Below are 20,916 nucleotides of genomic sequence, written 5' to 3'. Positions count from 1 at the left end.
GGCTCCCGCCGCTCCCACGGACGGCACCTACTTCGATAATGAGCCGCGTGCCGCCGCAGCCGAATTGAGCGCCGCTAAACCGACGGCGTGCGAGATGACAAGTTGATTTACACTTGCCGAGCTGGCGTTTGCAATAAAGCTGTGGGAGCTTTCAGCAACACTGCCACAAATCTTTGTCAAATACTCACACACGCTGAGGATGGGCCAAAACGTGTCAACGAAGCAATACGGGACGGCCCGGTTGTTGGCCACTGCTCCCGTGTGGGCGACAACGATCGACTGCTGACGCCGCATTGACATGGTCACGTTCCGAGCGCAAGGCGCCGGAGTTTTCTGGGCTCGGCGGATCAAGCGCAGCCGCAGCGTAGCCTGCCTAAGTGTTGATTTGCACGTCAGGGACGCGCTGTTTATGCCCTCGCCGTTACGTTTCTCCAGCACCCCCAATATGGCCATCAATTTCACTGCGAGATAGTCATCTGGCTTTTTGCCTATCCGGCGGCCTGGCTCTTTCCTGGCTGCTGCGTCTCGCCTTCCCTTCGCCTTCCCTTCTTCCAGATGGCGCGTTTCACAACCTGCTAGGCACGATCAATCAAGCCCAGATGCAGAGTGGGCTATTAAGGTCAGTAATGATCGGCCTTTGAGCGTTACGGGCCCGACTCCTGTTGTAAAGCCATGCATCAAACTCGGTTCCGCCGCTCGGCTCGCCTGCCCTTAACAAGGCCGCTTAAAATATCGGCCCGAGGATACAAAATGAAAAGGGTACAACCTTATCTCTCCAAAGACAGGCCGGCCCTCTGCGCTGCTGTCATAAAAGCAGGCCACGTGGCCCGGAGCCATCTCTTTTTCAACATCAGCTAAGCGACAGACAGACAGACGGATGCGAGGCGTCACCTTGCCTTTTCTTTCATGAGGGAGGGACGAAAGAAAAGACATCTCTCCCTCCTCCCCCTTGCCTCATCACCACGCCGGATTGAGATGCGATAGGTTTGAGGAGGATTTTCCACGGGCCTGCCCCAGCTAAGCCGGCCTGTGCCAGAGCTTGTGGAGGAAAGCGGCCCTGCCGTGCTCTGAATGGTCTTCCCATTTCGCCCTTTCATCGGGGGCTCGTGGGAAAGGACGCGTGGCAGCGACGCGCCTCACCCTTTAGCGCCACGACTTCCTTTGTCTCGAGTGGCGGCGGTATTTCATGGCTGGCAAAGACAACTGTGAACCTCTGTCTTAGAGGCGATGGACATTTTCCAGAATCTAGCGATGTAGCAAACGCGGGGACCATAAGAATGCCACGCTTCGTTTGAACACGTGCGTGTAAAGGGCTCCTGATTGCGCGCGGCCCTTTCGACCCCGCCCGCCGAGAGTCGGCCACTCGGTTTGCAACCTTTGCGCGCAGCTATAAACCACAGAGGCAGGCGCAGAGCAGAAAATTAAAAGCATCACTGAAGTTGAAGGTGTTGGCCGCATCTTAGCTGGGGGCTGTGGCGGCGTGGGCCGCCGCGCCTTTGACGCCCGCCAGAGCACAGTCAAGCGTCATTCAAGTGATGACGTCTTCACCCATCCCGTTTGGACGCGCGTTGCGCTGGACGCCGCCCGCCAGCCTGGGCTTTACGCTAGCGTTCACGTAATGCTTTTATTTCCTAGCCAACCAAGCGCCTGATTTCTTCTTTTGCAAGTGCGTAAATGGACCGCTGTTTGTTTGTTTCTCTGACTTCTCACCTCTTCTGCTCTCTGACCTGCTGCATCGTGGCTTCCCTCCCTCCCTCCCTCCCGTCCGTCTTCTCTGAGCCGGCCGGCGCCGAGTGGCAAGGTGACCTTGTGTGTCATATCAGCATTCAACGACGGCAGTCCCCTTTCTCTCCGGAGAGTAATTATTTCTCTCAGAGTGAAAGGTTCGATTTGCTATAAAAGAACAAGAGCCTCAGGTGTGGAGGCGGCGGCGGAGGGAGCCTCGGCTCGGCTCGGCTCGGCTCGGCTCGGCTCGGCTCGGCTCGGCTCGGGTGGCTGAGACAGCCGCAAAGGAGAGAGCCAAATGCCCCCACTGAGTTTTGGGCGCACTCTTTCTTCTCCGGGGACTAGCGTCATGCTGGAAATTCTGGCTGACTTTCAGTCTTTCAAACAATTTTCCCACAATCGATTTTGTCACAGGATGTTGGATAGTGGAAATGCATCGGTGTGTCCGTTTTGTCGAGAATTTAAAGATTCCCCAAGAATGCAATTTTGACACACACTACCATCCGTCCAGTGGAGATGAGTGTGAATTTTTCCCCAGGCAGCATTTCTACTCCTTCCCATGGAACTGGTATCCCTTTTGCTGCCTTCCGCCCAAGCCATTGGCGTAGCGTAGACCCTCCCTCTTTGAGCTGGGAGGGATGAAGCCAGAGGGTGGAGGCCAAGAACAGGAGTTTCTCTCACAGGGCACTCGACGACCTGCGCTTGCAGTCATCCCCTCCTCCTCCTCCTCCTCCTCCTCCTCCTCCTCCTCCTCCTCCTCGAGGTTGGATAAATGATGGCACGCAGCACATCCCGCCCACCAAGAACAATTAGCCGGCGAGCGAGCCAGCCCCTCCTGCCTCTTGCTCGGATAACAAAGCGTCTCATCTTAATAAGCATCCGCCGCGGGGAGCTCACGGTCTCGCTTCTCCTTTTCATTTTACACGTAGCTAACGAGGAGACATGAATAATGAATGCAGCGTAAACAAGCGCCTGAGATGCCCGCCACGCCATTGTGGACTAATTGGCTCGTTAAATGTAACATTAGGTGGGAGAGGGGTCCTGGACCGGGAGCGCTCGGCCCCGCTCGGTGCTCACGCTCGGCCCCGCTCGGTGCTCAGGCTCGGCCCCGCTCGGTGCTCGCGCTCGGCCCCGCTCGGTGCTCGCGCTCGGCCCCGCTCGGTGCTCACGCTCAGACGCCGTTGATCTCTGATTAGAGAGCAATAAAGACGGGGCCGCTTCCTTTCCTTTGGCCCACTCCAACGCGGTCGACACCTTGCCAAAACGCCGGCTGATACTACTTTTAGCTGAACTGGCCTGTCTAAGTAAGCGCTCCGAGGACCGCATCAATGAGACGGGGACGAGGAGGCCCCATCTGGCAGCGTAAAAAGGGGCCCGTCCCGTTCAGTCGTGGACACTTGGCGACAGAACCACAACAGACCTCGTCAAGTCTGCACAAAAGTAGATGGGTGACCTCCAAAGGCAATCCAGCAAAGTCAAGGGGGGTGGGGGGGCAATGCAAATCTATGACATGCATAGTAGCACCTCATCTTTTTGTTGTCAAAGTCGGTTGTTTGATAGAGGCGTTTTGTGGCCCAGGCTTGTAACATGTTGCTACGTTGGCACCACTCGCACATTTCCGGGATGAAATACGGCCGACGGAGGCCAAAGGCATCCGGGCTGGCTCAGCTCCAAGTGAACCCGACGGCCCGTTCTGGCTCGGAGTTTTACTGCCGGCCTCGCTCGGTCCCGGCCCGCCATTATAAACATCCAATATGTTATCAGCGACTCTCGCGGCGGACGAGATGATACTCTGTAAAAGCGCAACAAGGCTGCAATAACCTCCTTTATACACCATGCCAGCCTGTAACGGCTAAACTAGGCCTGATCGCTTCTGGAGGGACTTTGGCTGAGGGAAAAAAGAATGACGCTTTTCCCCCTCTTTTGAAGCGATATTTGTCACCGAGACAGAAACGGCAAGGTGTGGAAAGGCTTTGGACAGACTTTGGAAAGGCTTTGGAAAGGCTTTCTGGCCTGAAATAAAGGAATTGGTGGAGGAAATTTGAAATGCGCTTTGTCTCTGTCAGCGCAAGGTCAATGCAATGTGCTGTTGCCTTAAATAAGATTCACCCAGGCGGACGGGCAGTCAGGCTCCGGCGGGCAGGCAGACGGGCAGGCAGGCAGGCAGGCAGCCACGCAGGCAAGCAGGCAGGCAGGCAGCCACGCAGGCAGCCACGCAGGCAAGCAGGCAGGCAGGCAGGCGGGCGGGCAGGCAGGCAGGCAGGCAGGCAGGCAGGCCTTGGTGGCGCCGCCGCTTGTAAGAATTGATCTTTGCTTTTTAAATGCAGAGAGGCGACAAGATCAGATGAAGAGAAAAACAATCTGCAATGCCACTTTGTAGTGTGCTTGCCATTTGTAAGGCTGCGACTCAACACGCATCACCTTTATGTTCCCTTGGACTTGACTAGGCTGGAAGTGGCTTTCCCCTCTGGAGCGCCATTGTTGGGGTGCCTGCCTGCCTGCCTGCGTGGCTGCCTGCGTGGCTGCCTGCGTGGCTGCCTGCCCGCCTGCCTGCCTGCCCCCCCCCTCGGCTTGATTTTGATAAATGCGCTCTTGAAAATGAACCTGTTTCTCTCCACGTGGCTGCTAATCCCTTTGACTGGCAGCCCCCCACTCGTATTTTCACAGCCACCGCGATGAGCGGGGAATGTGGAGCGGCAGCAGAGCAACAAGTCAAAGCAGGATAAGCAGCGCCCCGAGCCTGCTTGAAGGCCCGGCCCGGCCCGGCTCGGGCGAGCTGACATCTCGGCCGCGCAGCTCTCCTCCTACTTGCCGCTGTCTCTCTCCCGCCCGCTTCCTCTCCGGCCGGGCCTGCCTGTGCGCCCCCTTGCCGTGCCCCATGCACCTTCGCCATGTCGAGCGGGCGCTCTGGCGAAATAGGGGGCGGCCGAGAGAGGCAAAAGTCTCCCAGCCACCCCGGCGGGTGATGCCTGCTCTTGTCTCAGCTCGCCTTTTCACACTGAAGCAGTTTGTTTCTGAGTTTAAGGCGGTCCGCTGCGGACCATGAAGTAGACCACGCGCACACTTGCGTACGCATCACCCCCGCCCGTCGGCACTCAAGTGATTTAAGAATGGCAAGAAATGTCACTGTTTGGGCCAGACGACAACGATGTGCAGAAAGACTGCAAATATGCAATGGAATGTTCTGGCTCATAAGTTCAGTCCAAGACTGAGTTGGACTAACTTTGCGCAGACTTGCCAGAGATTGACGGCAGTGATGGGATTAACGGATCAGTCCCTAAAATCCGCCGCTAATCAGATCATCTCAGACCTGCCTGATGTGGAGCCTGAATTTCCGGAGCTTTATTGGCAGTAATTACGCCTTCCTTTTCATTCCCGCACCGGAGCGTGCGTCTGGCGGCGCCCGGCACGTCAGGCGGGGCCCGGCTCCGGTAGCCGTGACAGAAGAGGGCGAATCCTCCCGGGAAAAGCTTTTCACTCCCGGTTTGTGTTCATTTGTCCCCCGGGCTGCCTCGAGCGGGGAGCGGCTCTGCGCTTGTTTTATTGACCGTTACTGTTTGTCAGGGAGCAAATGGCTTTTTAGTCACAGCTGCGGCTGGAGGACACGTGCGGGAGTCTCCTCTGACTCTTTGCATCAGCCAGCCACCGGCCGGCGCATCGCTCTCGCTTTGGCCCTGGCCCTCGCCTTCGCCCTCGCCCTCTTCCTCGCCCTCGCTCCCGCCCTCGCCCGCGCTCTCGTCCTCGCTAGCTGCATCCCATTAAGGTCGCAAATAAGATGACGGAGCCGCTTCCCGCCGTGCTGTTGATTGTCACATTTTGCGTCATGATCTAATTAGGGCTAATCAGCCACCTGCGGTGCGGCTGCCGTACAAAACAAACGTAGCCACATCAGCGCACCTCGCCCCGCCTTCCTCGCTCTCCTTTGCTCATCGTCGCTTGTGGTTGTTTACATTCCCGAGCGCTTTCGTAGCGGCCGTACCGAGCCGAGGGAGGTGCAGGTGTGGCAAAACAGAAAACCACATCTAATGCAGTCGTGACGAGACGTTGCCTTTAGTCAGCCGATGGATGGATTGTTTTCGCTCCCGTCCGCCTCACTTGATGTTTTATTTTGCTGGGAATAGCGCCATTAAAGGCAAGTCCAAAAGCAGAGCTTGAGCAGTTTGGCTCGCAACTCTCAAAGCTCCCGTCTAAATTCAATTACCCCCTCAGCGTTGGACCCAAATTCAAAAGACATCGACAAATCCAAGCAAAGAAATTTGAATGGCAAATTCATTGTCACAACCTCTGGACTTTAAAAGAATGCGAGCGAACGAGTGTCATGCACGTGCCCGTTGAGAAGCGGGCTGGCAGCCTGGCAGCCTGGCAGCCTGGCAGCGGAGAGCCCAAACATCTCGCCCGCATCATGAGATGGGGGGGGCAGCCTGGCTGATGGAACATTTACGTGGCACCAGAGAGCAGGGAGACAAATGCTGGAGCGGCATTTTATGGGGCTGTTTGTGCGGCCACGCTGGAAATGGCCTCCCTCTTCGTGCTCATGCGGCACCAGCGACGGGGAAAGCCCAATACGGCAGCGGGGCGCGGGCAGAGGCTTGCCTCGCTCGCTTTTCTTTTTAAAAAGAGGGCCGCCCGCCCGCGCCTCGGATGGCATGGCATGGCATGGCATGGCATGTCAGATATTGCACACCGCGTGCGTCCCTTTTGGTGTGCTTCACAGAGCCATCTTTTGATCAAGATGGAGAGTTTCTTCCTCCCTCACGCCGCACGTGATGAAGGCGCTAAGAATGTTGGCAAAGGGCTGACTTGACACCCTGTTGTTACAGCTGACGCCAGCGTGTGACAAAGCATGCATCATGTTCACGCGGCCGGCCGCAGACATTGAACAATGTCATCCGGAGCCGCTTTTTGCAGCGGCTGACCTACATCTTCACGGTGTCACTCGGACCCGCGTGTTAGGATTGAACCAGCGTGTGATTGTGCGCCGTTTGTCACCAGAAGTCATTAGACAGCTCCGATTTTATCATCATCAGACGGCTATTGGCCAAGCCATTCGTCACAGGCTGCCGGCGGAGGAGCACGACATCATCGGGCGTCTCGCCGATCTCGCTCGGCCGATGTTGGGGGTGGGGTGGGTGTATATCACGCCAACGGCTGGCTGCCCTCGTCGCCTTTCCGAAAACATATCCTGGCAATCAACGATGTGCTGAAAAATGTCTCACTGAAGGCAGCGTGAGCCATATTTGACCCCCCTCCAATTTGGTGTGTGTTGCTAGATATCAGTTTGTCATCAGTCTGCACGGCTGGCCCTGCGTTGCCACTCACTCCACGACATTTGGCTGCTCCTGGGTTTGCATGTGATTCGGACTGTGATTTGGGGCGGGCGTGTGGCTATCTTTGAGATTTGAAAGGGAAAGAGGAAAGGGGGAGGGCTAGCCTCAGGAAGTGGCGCTTGGGCAGCGTTTGGGTCGTCGTCGTCGTCAGCTGCGCGTTCACCTCTGGTGTGCCAGTCGGCGGCGAGAGACGCCCATCTGCTGGCTGAGCGGGATCACGTGCTCGCTCTGGTGAAAAAGCCACTGCGTCTTTGTGTTGAGCCTTCCGTCCTTGTTGTCCTTCAAGCCGAGCACTCGACACGCGTGAGCAAACCAAGTTGCGCCGTCCTGCATCGTCTGTCGTCGACATTGGTTCTCCTTTGCCTGGCTCGCCCTCCTCCTCAGCCTTTGTGCCTCACCCCCGGCCCTCGCTGTACTGTGTGTTTGCGGTGGGAAGATGAAGGCGCTGTGTTTACAAATATGCAGGCAGAGAAACAGCCCAAGCAAGGCGGCGTGAATAGGAATGGAATACAAATTGCTTTTTTATCTCTCCTCCCTCGCTCGGGCCAGGGTGAGAGAAAATGTGTTTGCGATTGTTGCTCGTCTGCCTGTGAAGGATAAAGCCTCAGTCGTGCTTTTGGGCTCCCTGTTAGCATTCATTCTATCCCCCTCTCCTCTCCTCTCCTCTCGTCTCTGTTCTTTTCTCCGCCCGCTCCCTTTCTTCCCGACACTCTCTGACGCTTTCTCCCTGGCCAGCGGGATTTGTTTTTTTCACCGTCTCCTCTGTAATGGTATCTTTTCTCTCTGCTGCCTGCCTGTAGTGTGCCCCAAGATGCGCCCGACTCGCTCTCCTATCAGATCATTCCCTCCCCCCTCAATTTGTCTCCACGCTTCATGTTTCCATCCACAGCGTGTCGCCGCTCACTGTAGCATCCGTCGTATTTTGGCCCGTGCTCTTTGAGGCAGCTTGTGATTCGCAGTGCCACTGCGCTCACCCTGGATATCGTAGAAATGCAAAGTGCCTACAGATCACAGCGGGGGCCCCACCCGCCGGGCCGCGTGACCCTCTGCTCATCGGCCCTGACTGACACGAGGGTGCGCCGGTGCATGGCAGATGCTCGCCAAGGGTGGGGTCGCTCCATTATATTGCTTAAGCAATAGCGGTCTTGGGCCAGATGCTGATGTCGGAGTATTTTGAGGGACCTCACGTGGGTCAGAGTGATCCAAAACTGGCAACGCTACCGGGAACTCGGAACGCTAATCAAAAAGCGACGAGACACAGAACGCACCGACGGGGACCGACCATGAGAAAGCGGGGCGCTCGCTCCGCACAAACTGACGCGAGGGCTCGCAGGGAGCCGAATAGGTAACGCCAGGGATGGATGGGGGGTGGGGGGGGAAGCGGCGCACGAGACAAAGCTGCGTGCGTGCAAATGAGCAGAGAGCTTCACGGCAAGATGCTGCGGTGACGCATGTTGCTTGCAGCGAGCACATTGCCAAGCTGGCACTCCAGGCAAGAGTTGCTCTCAGAAGTGCCGCACAAGCAAAAAGAAAGTGTTGGCCAAAGGGCAGCCAGCTGCCAGTGTCCTGAAAGAATGCCACTGTTTGGCTGGGGCACACGTGCGGCGGCGGTTCAATGGTTTGATGGCCCCGAGCGGGCGCAGCTAAACTCTCTCTCTTTTGCCTCCATTCACAATGGCAAAAGACAAAGCAGCTTCGGGTTTGTGAAATCCCCCGAATTTTTGACCGTCTCCGTCCACTCGGCCGTTTGCTAGCATGCCAAAGAAGGCAGGTCAGTGTTTGTACTTGACGCCAAGGAAGGGAAGTAGACGACGTGCCGGGCCGGCTCATTTGGGAACGCAAAGCGACGAGCGCGGCTGATTTCAACCTGCTTTACCACCTGCTTGATACAGCCGCGCGCGCGCCTTTACAACCTGTCAGATAAAAAGAACGTGTGTACATTTTGGATACGAGCTGTCAAATTTACGACTCGCGATCTCGCCACGCTTTCAGCGACAGCGTGCGCGGAGCTGGCAATAATCATGCGTCGACTCGAAGGCAGGCTTCCTTGTGAACGGGCACGCCGCAACTCAAACTTATCTGCCGGCTCGGCTCGGCTCGGCTCGGCACGGCTCGGCTCGGCTCGGCACGGCTCGGCGGACGACAATTGGAGCTGAATTCTTGAAATGGAGCGTGAGAGCGAGTGGAAAGATCTGGTTGAACTTTGTCGGGCTTTAACGAGATTGGCTTTGTGAAGCATCACCGATGTGTTGAGCGCAGGTGCCTCTGCCCATACTATCGTTCTCCCCAACGGCCTTCCCTAACTTTTGGAGCTGCGCTCTCTCTCTCTCTCTCTCTCTCTCCCTTCAACGTGGCTGTAGACACAAGACAAGGTGCGGAAAACAAGAAGGCCGCATTGAAGGAGGACTTGGCTTTTGCTTTTCAGCACAGTAGAAAGGCTGGTGAAGAGCTGGAGATCCTTCTGGCGCCGATCCTTGGCGCGGCGCGGCTACTCGGAAGCGCGCCATTAGCCGAGCCCGGCCGTCTCTCGGCTTTACCCTTGGCCGCTGGGTCGGAGGAGAAGAGAGGAGAGAGAGAGAGAGAGAGAGAGAGAGAGAGAGAGAGAGAGAAATTCTAACCTTCAAAAGCTGCTGATTAAAGCTAGTTTGGTGGAATTCAATTCCACCTAATACCTTTGGCCGCATGCCCGGGTGGTCGGCATTAGCATCGGCAGACAAGCGTGCCTTTGGTCAGGCGGGCGGGAGGGAGGAAGGGATGGGCAAAGTTGCGCCTGCCCTGCCCTGCCCTGCCCTGCCCTGCCCCGCCCCGCCCCGCCCCGCCCCGCCCCGCCACGTGGCAACGAAAAGCTACACCGGCACGGCGTTCTTCTCCCTCATCCGGTGGCAGCGACCGAGGCCCGTAGCACAGCGTGCGGTCAGGCAGGGCTGTCAATGTTTCCACTCCAACGTGATGTACGGCTGCGTTTGCCCGCTCAGCATACGGCTAATTAATTTTCCTCTCGGGGGCGCGAGTGTTTGTTTGTTTTCCACCGAGCACACTATTTTTAGAGATGGTCAATCCCACGTATTTCCCAGAGAACGATTTGTTTTGCTTTGCTGGGGAATTTGCATTTGTTTAGAATGTTGCCACCGCGCCTCGCCTCGCCTCGCCTCACGTGGACAGCCTGCCCGTTCACTTTGGACGCTTCTTTGCTTCGACTGCGCCAGCCGGCTCACGGACAGTGATAGCACCCGAATGGGGCCCCGTCTTTCCGTCCGTCCGTCCGTTTGTTCGTCCGTTTGTTTGTCCGTGCGATGGCCTTTGCCTGACGCCTACTTGTGTGTGTCCTTCTTTCAGTGTCTGTACGGCTGCTACGTCCACTCGTCCATCATCCCCACCTTCCACCGCAGGTGCTACTGGCTGCTGCAGGTAAGCGCTCCGCACCGCTTTGTGTGCATTTAAGAAGGCTCGGCAGATTCTTTGTCGGCGCGTCGTGTTGTGTCGCGTCGCATCGCGTCGCGTCGTGTCGTGTCGTCGCCCGACTGGATTGGGTTAGGGCCTGCCGCAGCCCGCGCCTCCGCTCTCCCCTCCGCAGACGCTTTGTCTAAACTGGCTGCGGTGACGACGCATCGGCCCGGCCTTGCCGGCATCAATGTCGCCGTGACACCCGCCGTTGGAATGGATGGCTCCATACCCGCAGCCATCGTTGACCTTTTTTGCTGGACATTCCGCCACTCATTTGAATCCTGCTACACTAGCCAGCAGTGCACGCCAGCCACCTCGTTCCCCTTGGCATCCATAAAGATATTTGAAATGAAATTGCAGCCTTTCTATCAAGTCTGGCTTTGCCGCCAGTGAAATTAAATGCTGAGTGCGATGGAAAATTGCTCTGGCGCCAACCAAAGCAAAACCAAACCCAAAAAAAAACCCCTAAGCCTTCTGTCGGAATAGTTTGCAACGGCCGGCCGGTGCGTCACTGTTTGTGACGCGAGCGCAGCGTGAAGGGCGCGACACTCATCGATCCCCTCGCCTCTTGTCTCCTCCGTTTGCTTCTAGCTAATCGAATGTAATTCCAGGCTCGCGCCTCTCCGTCCAATAGAAGCAGTGCTGGCGGCACTTTGGGCGCTGGCGACGGGCGGGCGGGCGGCAGGGCGGGGCCACAGAGGTGGAGATAATTATGATCTGAATACAGAGGGGAAGCTTCATTTGTCCTGCTGCCTGCCTGCGTGGCTGCCTGCCTGCCTGCCTGCCTGCCTGCCTGCCTGCCTGCCTGCCTGCCTGCCTGCCTGCCTGCCTGCCTGCCTGCCTGCCTGCCTGCCTGCCTGCCTGCCTGCCTGCCTGCCTGTGACTCGGAGAGGGGTCAATTGCTTCTCCCGCCTTTGCCGCTTTGGAGAGGAGAGGAGAGAGGGATGAGATAATGAAATGACTTCCAAGGCAGGAGGGAACGCTGACGACCTTGTTTCTTGCCAGCTATCGCTCCCTGACTCCAGCCCGCCCTCCACCTCCCTCCCTCCCTCCCTCCCTCCCTCCCTCCCTCCCTCCCTCCCTCCCTCCCTCCCTCCCTCCCTCCCTCCCGCCCCTTTTGCAGCAGCTCATGTGAAAGGCCCTCCAGATTATTCACATCAGATATCAGATGCAAAGCACGCAAGTCTACATGATGAATATTTCACAAAGATACGTAAATCACGGATGAGTAGCGAGAGCCGATGAGCTGAGCCGGGCCGAGCCGGCCAGGTGTTGGCCGAGCCGCCGCCGGCCGGCTGGCCGGCTCTTGTTTGTATCAGATGGGAGTGCACTTCAACAAGCCAGTCAGATCAGATCTCACGTCTATCAATTTGAGTTTCTGAAAGTCTTGCAGGATGGAGGCGGAGCGAAGAAGGTCTGCTTGGCCGAGCTGGCGTCGCGGGACGCTCTCCAAACGAGCGCAGGCAGGAGACTTTCAAAGCTTTGCTTTTGCTGCGGGCTGCCGAGCCCTGCCCAGCCCACCCGAGGTCCCCGACCCCAAACAAATTGAAGGTTACTCAGAGTCTTGATTAATAGCCCCCACCGGAGCCCTTTGTCCCAAAACAATGAGCGAGGGATGATCCGTTCCTCAGCGCTCGCGACCTTTTCGCCGCCCTGGCCCAGCCGGCAGACGGCCAATTATCACAAATCCCCCGCCGCGTTTGTCTTGCCATTTCCACATGGCGACCAAAGAGGCACGCAAGGCCCCGCTCGCTTGAACCAAGCTCGCCCCTCCCTTCCCCAAGTGGCCGAAGCCTCGATGGAGAAGCACGACAGGTCTGGGCTTCTTCAATAATTCACCACCGGCAAAAGGTTAAGGCTAAGGCTCGCCCGACAGACATTCGTCTCGCTCGGCAATTTTGCGGCCCGCTTTCGGAGGGAGTCGCCAACGACTCGTTGCCATTCTCCGAGAGAGACGGCGATATTTGCCGTGTCATTCTCGCGCCGACCGCTGCCGTTCCCTCGGCCCAGAACGGTAAAGCGGCGATCCCGCCGGCGCAAACGTTCCCGCCGACGCCGGAGTTCCACCTCGCTTGTGTTTCCTTTGCACGGCCAGTGGGCAAAATGTCTGAGTCAGCGACACAAGGATTAAGGACAACCCTTCTTTCCTGTTTCCCCCAGATGAGCTATGCTGCGTTCTTTTTCTTTGAATTTTATGCTTGCTGTCACACAGCAGTAACGCGCATGAGTAGGCGCACGTACAACAGAACGATGGCTTAGCGTGCGATGAAACAGACACGCGTTCCACATTCGGGACACTTTTATTTGGGGTCTTCACAAATGAACGACGTGGCTTGAAAAAGGCCGTTGCCATTGCGGGTGGCCACGTATTGGCACCAGCCAAAAGAAGGCGGCCGGCCTTCTCTGACTTGAATGAAATGAAATCCCAGCCCGGCCGCTTTGGATTCCTTTCCTCTGCCTGTGTGTGTGCGAGATCATCAGTCTGCGTGCGACTCGCCGCCAGTCTCGGCAGCCCCTCTCGTGTCAAGGCGCCGATTGACCGTGTCGGCGCGACGGCACAAGCGTGCGTGCGAGCGAGCGAGCGAGCGGCAGCGCCCCGTTTGGCAGAGAACACCGGTCACAGCTAATGACCAGAACTGTCCGATTTGTCCTGGCCCGATTGCTCCTCTGAGCTCCAATTAGCCGCCGCTGAGGGCCGACGGAAGGAGAGCGCTTCCGAGCCAGGGCAGTGCGGAAACCGGCGCTGAGAAGCAAGCGCTCTGCCTTGTGCGGGGCGGAAGCCGGCGCTCGGAAGCGAGCGCTCTGCCTTGTGCGGGGCGGAAGCCGGCGCTGGGAGGCAAGAGCTCTGCCTTGTGCGGGGCGGAAGCCGGCGCTCGGAAGCGAGCGCTCTGCCTTGTGCGGGGCGGAAGCCGGCGCTCGGAAGCAAGCGCTCTGCTCTGCCTTGTGCCGTCTCAATTTGCTGGCTGGCTTGCTGGCCGGCTGGTGTCGACGCGGCTCTGATTGCAACGGCGCTAATTGGCCCTTTCCATTGAGGCGGTCCTCTGCTCTTATTCCTCTGCGGAGGTGGTTTGAAGGCGCGTTTGTGCAACAGATATGGGGCCGAGCGAGTCAATTTGCCAGAGGAAGCGGGGAAGCGGGTCCCGGCTGACTCGCTGCCATTTCATTAAGAATAACAAGAATGCAACGTGTTTGGCTGCTGCCTGCCTGTCGCCGTACACACATTTAATGCTCGACACCTCCCTCTGGATGTTTCTGGTGATCCATCTGTTCATCTGCAACTTGGCATTTTTGGTTTGTTTTTTTCCATCATTCTCGCTCAGCGGGGGATAGCAAAGAAAAAATGACAAGGGCGCGTTGATCCTTGTGTGCCAAGCCAGAAGCATTTTTTTTCTTCATCTGGGTAGATGTCATCTTGAGCGCACACGAAGCCTAGGCTTTCTCGTCTCCTCTGACTCCTACGGACGCGTGCAAACCGAGGCCGGCCGCAGAAGTCGGTCTTGTCACGAGCGCTTGCGCTGGCGGTTCTGCTCACATGCCTCTTATCGACAAACAGCCTGGCTCCAGTTTCCTGGCTCCAGTTTCCTGCTTCCAGCCGACTATTTTGAGAGCGCACCACGCAAATCCACGGAGCGTATGTCAGGCGGGCGAGCGAGCGGGATGCCCGCCAAAGACAAGTGTGGCCTGCGCTGGCCTCGCTTTCCTGTTTTGCCTGCTCCTGTTTGCTCCTGTTTTGGTTTGCCTGTGAAACCTTCCCGCCTGGTGTGGGGTTTTTTTTCTCTTTTTTTTTTTTTTTTTTTTACGATTCAGCGTCCAGTATGCGGATCGAGCTGCAAACTGCAGCTGATTTGGCTTAGCGCTGACGTGCGCTATTGATTTTCTCTCCTCGCTGCCCTCGGTATCCCCGCCGAGCTATGTGAGAGAGGACGGCACGTAGCCGAGCACGTGGTGACAACGTGACCTCGGTCGCTGGTGCAGAAAGCGGCGGCGACTGTGCATCCGTTTGTCATCGGACGAGCTCTGCGACCAGCGCAGGAGCTACAGTGGTGATGATGATGATGATGATGATTGATGATGATGATTGATGATTGATGATGATGATGCTGGTGTGGGTCGCCCGCGGCTAAAGAAAAGGCCTGTTGGGGTGGTACAATGGGATTGTCCTCTCCTCTCCTCTCCAACCTCCTCCACTGCATCTTGTGAAATGAGCGCATAAAAGCCAAGGAAGGTGCTGTGTGTCTCTGGCCTGCTTCTGTTGTTTGCGGGCTGGCTGGCTGGCTGGCTGGCTGGCTGGCTGGCTGGCTGGCTGGCTGGCTGGCTGGCTGGCTGGCTGGCTGGTTTGGCTGGCAGGCTAGCTGGCTGGCTGGCTGGCTGGCTGGCTGGCTGGCTGGCTGGCTGGCTGGCTGGCTGGCTGGCTGGCTGGCTGGCTGGCTGCCTGGCTGCCTGGCTGGCTGGCTGGCTGGCTGGCTGTCTGGCTGTCTGGCTGGCTGGCTGGCTGGCTGGCTGGCTGGCTGGCTGGCTGGCTGGCTGGCTGGCTGGCTGGCTGGCTGGCTGGCTGGCTGGCTGGCTGGCTGGCTGGCTGGCTGGCTGGCTGGCTGGCTGGCTGGCTGGCTGGCTGGCTGGCTGGCTGGCTGGCTGGCTGGCTGGCTGGCTGGCTGGCTGGCTGGCTGGCTGGCTGGCTGGCTGCCTGGCTGGCTGGCAGGCTAGCTGGCTGGCTGGCTGCTGTGGCTTCAGGCGTTTCTGAGCAAACACTCAAAGCTGCGCTGTTGACGCTCTTCTTGGCAGCCACTTTTGGTTGATTCATGTCGGGGATGTTGCGTAGCGCCCCTCCCCGCCCCATCCTGCTCCGTTCCGCTCCGCTCCCCTCCCCTCATTGCCGACTCCGTCCTCCACAGTAAGATGAAAGCAGAACCATCTCCGTTGCCCCGCAGCACGCTTGCAGCAAAGACACAACTTCTATTGCTGACTCATCACATATGAGGCAGGACATTTGTATCCAGGCCTTTTTGAAATGGTCCAGCGTAGAAAGTGAATGAAAGCGTCCAGACTGTTAGCGGGATTCCAGTTGGCGTGAATAGAGAGCGTTGGGCAGCCCCCGACTCGCCCGCGCTGACCTGCTCTTTGACTTCTTATCAGAGTCCTCAAAGCGTGAATGCTTCTGGCGCTCCCTTTTTTTCCAATTGTCCAGGTGTGGCCGGCAGGCGCCCATTTGACATTTGGTGGCTCGCGCCTCGGCCCGCCTTACGTCTTGCCGGTGCCCGACCCCGTGCGGGATTGCGCCACGTCTGCTCGTCTTTCCGGCGGGAGAATGCACGCTCATTTGCATGTGAGATACGTACATCCTTTGAATGTATTATTGATGCAAACAAATGAGGCAGGCAGGCAGGCAGGCAGGCAGGTGGCGGGCCCCAGACTATCTATTGCTAATGGAGCCTGGGCTTGCGGGGTGAGCCGCTTTCCAGCGAAGGCGCTGTCGGTGTTGCACGATTGATGGCCGCTCCTCTCCTCTTCCCTGCCCTGCCCTGCCCTGCCCTGCCTGTAATTATTTCCCCTCCAAATGATTGGGCTCTCCCAATGCGGTTGGGGATTTACACGGCACGCTGTCTGCGGGATTCCGAGCCGACCGCATTATGGGAGAAATCAGAGAGTGGCAATTAGATAGATGCCGCCTGAAATGAGGGCCGGCCTGCCGACCTGCCAAGTCGCTCCTAATTGGCCAAGCTCTCCGTCGAACATGCGCTGTCGTCTGTCTTTCGGTGCTCTTATCGGGACCTCGCCGCTGTCCCGACCCGACCCTCCTTGCCCTTCTTTTGACGTGACGCTCGGCTTGTTTTTGCGCATTGTGTCCTTTAAAAAAGGCTCCTGGCAAAATCATTGCTTTTTTTCATACTTCACTTGGTTTCACTTTAGCCCGTTCAACTTGTGCGTGCGTGTGTGTGTGTGTGTGTGTGTGTGCGCGCGCCCAAGCACTGCCAACAGAAGAAGAGCCAGCAAAGTGCTGCCTCAGCACCTGGGCTTTAATGATTAATACGATATTGATGGTCTCAATTAATTTCCTATTTGGCTAGCAGGAGGCTGCGGTCGCTCCGTCTCTGTCACAGTCTCACGCCTGTTTTGGGAGTCCTCTTTGCGGCAGCTGCCGAACAGAGATAGTACACTTTCTTTTTTCTTTTTTTTTTTTTGCCACCTCGCAGTTTGGCTGAGCCACGTCCCCAACATGCATTTCAACAAATACACATGCTTGCTATTACACGCGATTGCATCCTACACTCGCGGTTAAATAAGGACATGTTACGCCATTGAATGGTTTTATCGCCCAAAAAACCCAACAACCTCTGAGCCCCTAAGATTTTGCTAGTCCTCGTTGTACAGTGCGGCAATTTTGCAACCCCCTGCTTGCCTGATCTCGCGCCGGCTTTTTTCTCTCTCTCGCTCTCTTTTTGGAAAGGAGCGAAAAGGAGGCAGCGTCACATTTGGAACGAGAAGCCACGCTTTGGCGATTGCGCAAACGCCCGGCCTGCGGCACCCGCCGCTTCACGTTTGCAATAAGCGTGTCTACGGGGCCGATGTATTCCCAGCAGGTTGGCTCACCGAGCTGTGACGAGCTCTTCCCGTGACCTTCATTGTCAGACGAGCTGCTCAGTCAATGCTGCCCCCGCAGACCGACCGCTGGCGGAAGAGCCACGCTGTCAATTGGCTTTCCTTTTCTCTCTTCATGATCTGCTCATAAGCTATTCATGACGATGGATACTGGTGACTTCGCCCCGTAAAGCCTGCATAAAGCACTGTTTATCTCACTCACTCACTCACTCACTCACTCACTCACTCACTCACTCACTCACTCACTCACTCACTCACTCACTCACTCACTCACTCACTCACTCACTCACTCACTCACTCACTCACTCCCTCACTCACTCACTCACTCACTCACTCACTCACTCACTCACTCACTCACTCACTCACTCACTCTGTGTGGCACAGCAACATCTTTTTCTAGTTTTCACGTGGCCTGCACACATAGCACATGTTGCTAGGAAACCATTTCATCATTTCTGGAGCTGACACGAGACACCGTTTGCGTGTTCATGCCAAAGCCAGCTCCCAAAGCGTATTCATCCCACTTATAATAATCGGGCCCCAGTCCAGCGCCACTGTCGTTTTGTCGATGTCGTGCGGGTGCACGTGTGTGTGTGTGTGTGTGTGTGTGTGTGTGTGTGTGCGTGTGTGTGTGTGTGTGTGTGTGTGTGTGTGTGTGTGTGTGTGTGTGTGTGTGTGTGTTGAGCACACGCATCTTCACGCGCGTGCATTTCCAGGCGGGGCTTGGTCACTGGTGTTGGCGCTCACAATCGGTGTAGCTGGTTGCGGTTCAGTGTGCAATTGATCACGGCGGAGGGAGTTGGACACATTTTAGCACGGTGACTCCTTGTTCGGAAATGCGCCGGCAGCCAGCGCTCTTTCTCTCTCCCCTCTGGAGTCGGCAGACACAGGCCGAGCGAGGCACGCAGATAGATAGCGCGCCTCGTCGCCCGCCGCAAACAAATCAGAGCTGCCACGGTTGACACGGACGTGACTGAGAGCACAAGCGATGGAGTGGAAAGGCACGGTGACGACATGGGCTGGCTTTTTCAGCCACAAATGAATGGCGCCGTCGTCCCTTCCCTGGAGGAAGCGATGGAAACGAGCGGACGGGCGAGGGGAAAGGTTCGGAGAGAGAGCGAGAGAGTATCGGCGGGTCGAGCCAAGGTGAAAATTCGTTTCGGAGGACTCGCAAGGTGCCTTTGCCTTCTTTTGTCTCCTGGACTGCGACCGGTTCAGGGTGTCCTTTGAGAACGGATGGATGTCACCTGGCCGTTTAGTCAATATTACACATGGCGGTGGGTGGTGATGGCCGACCGTAACAGCGGGCGGGCGGGCGGGCGGGCCCTGATGGCACGTCGTGACGGCGGGCCGGGACAGTGGGCCATGACGGCGGGCCGAGACGGCGGGCCGCGTAGGCGGGCCGTGCTGGCTGATGGGCTTTTGTCAGCCTCATCTCACTTGGGACCGACGCAAAGCGTGAAAGTGGAAAGTTTGCTCAGTGAGCTTCTCCCAATTGTGAGCCAAGTTGTGGCCTCAATCGAATGTCTGGAGCGCTCGCTCCCTCGCTCGCTCGCTCGCCCGCCCGCCCGTCCGCCAGCCTGCCGCTCGGCATCAAGCCGGCTCCTCCATATTCAGGCTCTGAAGGCAGGCCTTTTGCGCTTGTCTCGTCATGCGTGCAGATGCTTGGCAGAGTGACAAACTCTCCTCCCATTCCTCTGCATCTCCAATTTTTCAAAGCATAAATGGGGGGGGAGGGGGGGGTTGTTCTCTGTCCTCTGTCCTGACCAGCGAGACAAGCAAAATGTACTCCCAACACACGCACGCCCAGAGTTTCATGGGCCCGCTCGGAGCCAAGCGCTTGTGCCGCTCTAAGCTGAGTTATTTAAAGCCCCGCTCTCAGCTCCGTCCAAGTGATTATGTGCTCTTGAATTAAACATCACAGGCCCCGTGCAGCCACCCCCCGGCCGGCGGGCCGGCCTTGCCGGCCAGCTTTGCTCTGAAACACGCTGCAGCGCGCTGGCCTCTTCCTGTTCCTTAAAAGTTCCAGCGTGTGCGCCAACCCTCTCTTCTCTTCTCTTCTCTTCTCTTCTCTTCTCTTCTCTTCTCTTCTCTTCTCTTCTCTTCTCTTCTCTTCTCTTCTCTTCTCTTCTCTTCTCTTCTCTTCTCTTCTCTTCTCAGCAGCAGCACGCAAAGTGCCGGCGAGAGAGGCGGAGTCTGGCTGAAGCGCTGCTCAAGATAGCTAGCCTAATGAAGCGCAATCACATTCACATTATGGCCCACACCGCTCGCCAGACAAGCGCTTCGGGCTATTTGTTTGGAGGCATGTGCGTGCGTGTCTACGTGTGCGATTGTGTGCGGCGAGGCGTTTGCCAGCCGCCCGCCCCCACGCACCAAAAGGCAGCCAGCCAGCCAGCCAGCCGTTGGCAAGCGGGAAGTCTCTCATTGAAGCGGTTGACCTTGAAATAAGCAGCCGTGTTTGTGGGCGAGCTGTGAAGGGCGCAGCAACCCGAACAACAGAAGGCTCCTAACGAGCGGCGCCCCGCAGCGCACCGTAGGATCCGTCACCGCGCGCCTCCGAATGCCGCCGTCTTCATTTCCATCATCAAGCCCCCGTGCGGAGGTGCCGTGCCGCCACGCCACGCCACGCCACGCCACGCAAAGCACAACCCATGGCCGTTCCTTAAGCTCCTTCTCCACGCGCCAACCGACAAACACACGCTGGATTTGGGATTCCGTGCGGCACGTCAACAATGCATCTACACAGACAGAGAGACAGACGGCAACACACACGCCTCCCTCCCTCCCTCTCGACTTTTGCTTCCATGCTGAATGTCGGCGGGCAAACAAGTGCCCGCTTCCATTTTTTCATATCTAGTCGGGATTGAAAGAATGTCAGTGCTTTCTGCTTTGGCAGGCTTTCAAGCCCTAGTTGTGGGCGCTTTTAGATGCGACTCGTGCAGCTCGCTTGACGTCCCGCCTGCACGGCCTCGGTTAGTCCTCCTTCGTCCGGTCGCGTAGAACGAGGTTGCTGACCCGAGGACAAGGTAGGCGGCGACGGCGGCGGCTGACGGCTTGCCGCAAGTGCGTGGGTGCCAGAGAAAAGCTGTTGCCTGGCTACCGCGCCACCGACTTCTTTTGTGCTCAGCTTTTCAAACTGTGAATGGTGGCGATGTCTGCCTCCATTTGGTATGTGAAGGAAGGCGACCGCCCCGAGCCACCAAACACTGGGCGGGACTCCGCTGCCAATTAGCGAACTTCTCTCCATCGGTCGGTCGGTCGGTCGGACTGACGGACGGAGGGAGGGAGGGAGGCGCAAAAAACAAACGCTGGCCAGAGACGCGTGCTCGTAATTGTAGGCCGTCAAAGTACATTTGGAAATGCTTTGATTCTTTTCGTCATCGATTGGCAGTCAATGACGCCCGCCGCGCATATGATCTCATCCGTGTTCTCTCCACAGAATCCGGACATTGTGCTGGTCCACTATTTGAACGTGCCGGCCATCGAGGATTGCGGCAAACCCTGCGGCCCCATCCTGTGTTCCATCAACACAGACAAGAAGGAGTGGGCCAAATGGACCAAGGAGGAACTCATCGGCCAGCTCAAACCCATGTGTGAGTCTTTTGCCACAAGCGTGTGCCACTTTTCATCCCGAGAGCTCGCGAGGCTCTCGGGCCCGAGGCATCCGTTTGCTCCGCGGAGCCGCTGTCTGCTCTTATTAGCCGATTGGGAGCCGTTCGCGGGTCAAAGGGCGGCGGCGGCGGCGGAGGCAGCGGCGGCGCGGCGCACCACGGGGCCGACCGACCGACCGCATCCCTCCCAAGGCACGGGAGGACGTCGCATT

The 20,916-nt window shown here is 57.4% G+C and overlaps 1 protein-coding gene across 8 annotated transcripts in view; it reads left to right on the top strand.

Moving 5' to 3' along the window:
• camta1a (calmodulin binding transcription activator 1a) overlaps window positions 1-20,916 on the top strand; it is an 86,876-nt gene that overhangs the window by 47,986 nt on the left and 17,974 nt on the right. For all 8 annotated transcript variants that reach the window (XR_015856248.1, XM_088368052.1, XM_088368055.1 and 5 more), the window contains 2 exons: window positions 10,389-10,460; window positions 20,533-20,686. Coding sequence is in view for 7 of the 8 variants with exons in the window: in XM_088368052.1 (XP_088224178.1) it covers window positions 10,389-10,460; window positions 20,533-20,686 (226 nt within the window). In the remaining variant the exon portion in view is untranslated. The remainder of the gene's footprint in view (window positions 1-10,388; window positions 10,461-20,532; window positions 20,687-20,916) is intronic.

The sequence above is a fragment of the Syngnathus floridae genome, chromosome 2 (genome assembly GCF_059516105.1).
Source record: "Syngnathus floridae isolate MCC-2025c chromosome 2, RoL_Sflo_1.0, whole genome shotgun sequence".
In the NCBI taxonomy this organism is placed as follows: Eukaryota; Metazoa; Chordata; class Actinopteri; order Syngnathiformes; family Syngnathidae; genus Syngnathus; species Syngnathus floridae.
The sequence above is the reverse complement of the archived record's forward strand: the minus strand, read 5'-3'. Positions and strand labels throughout refer to the sequence as shown.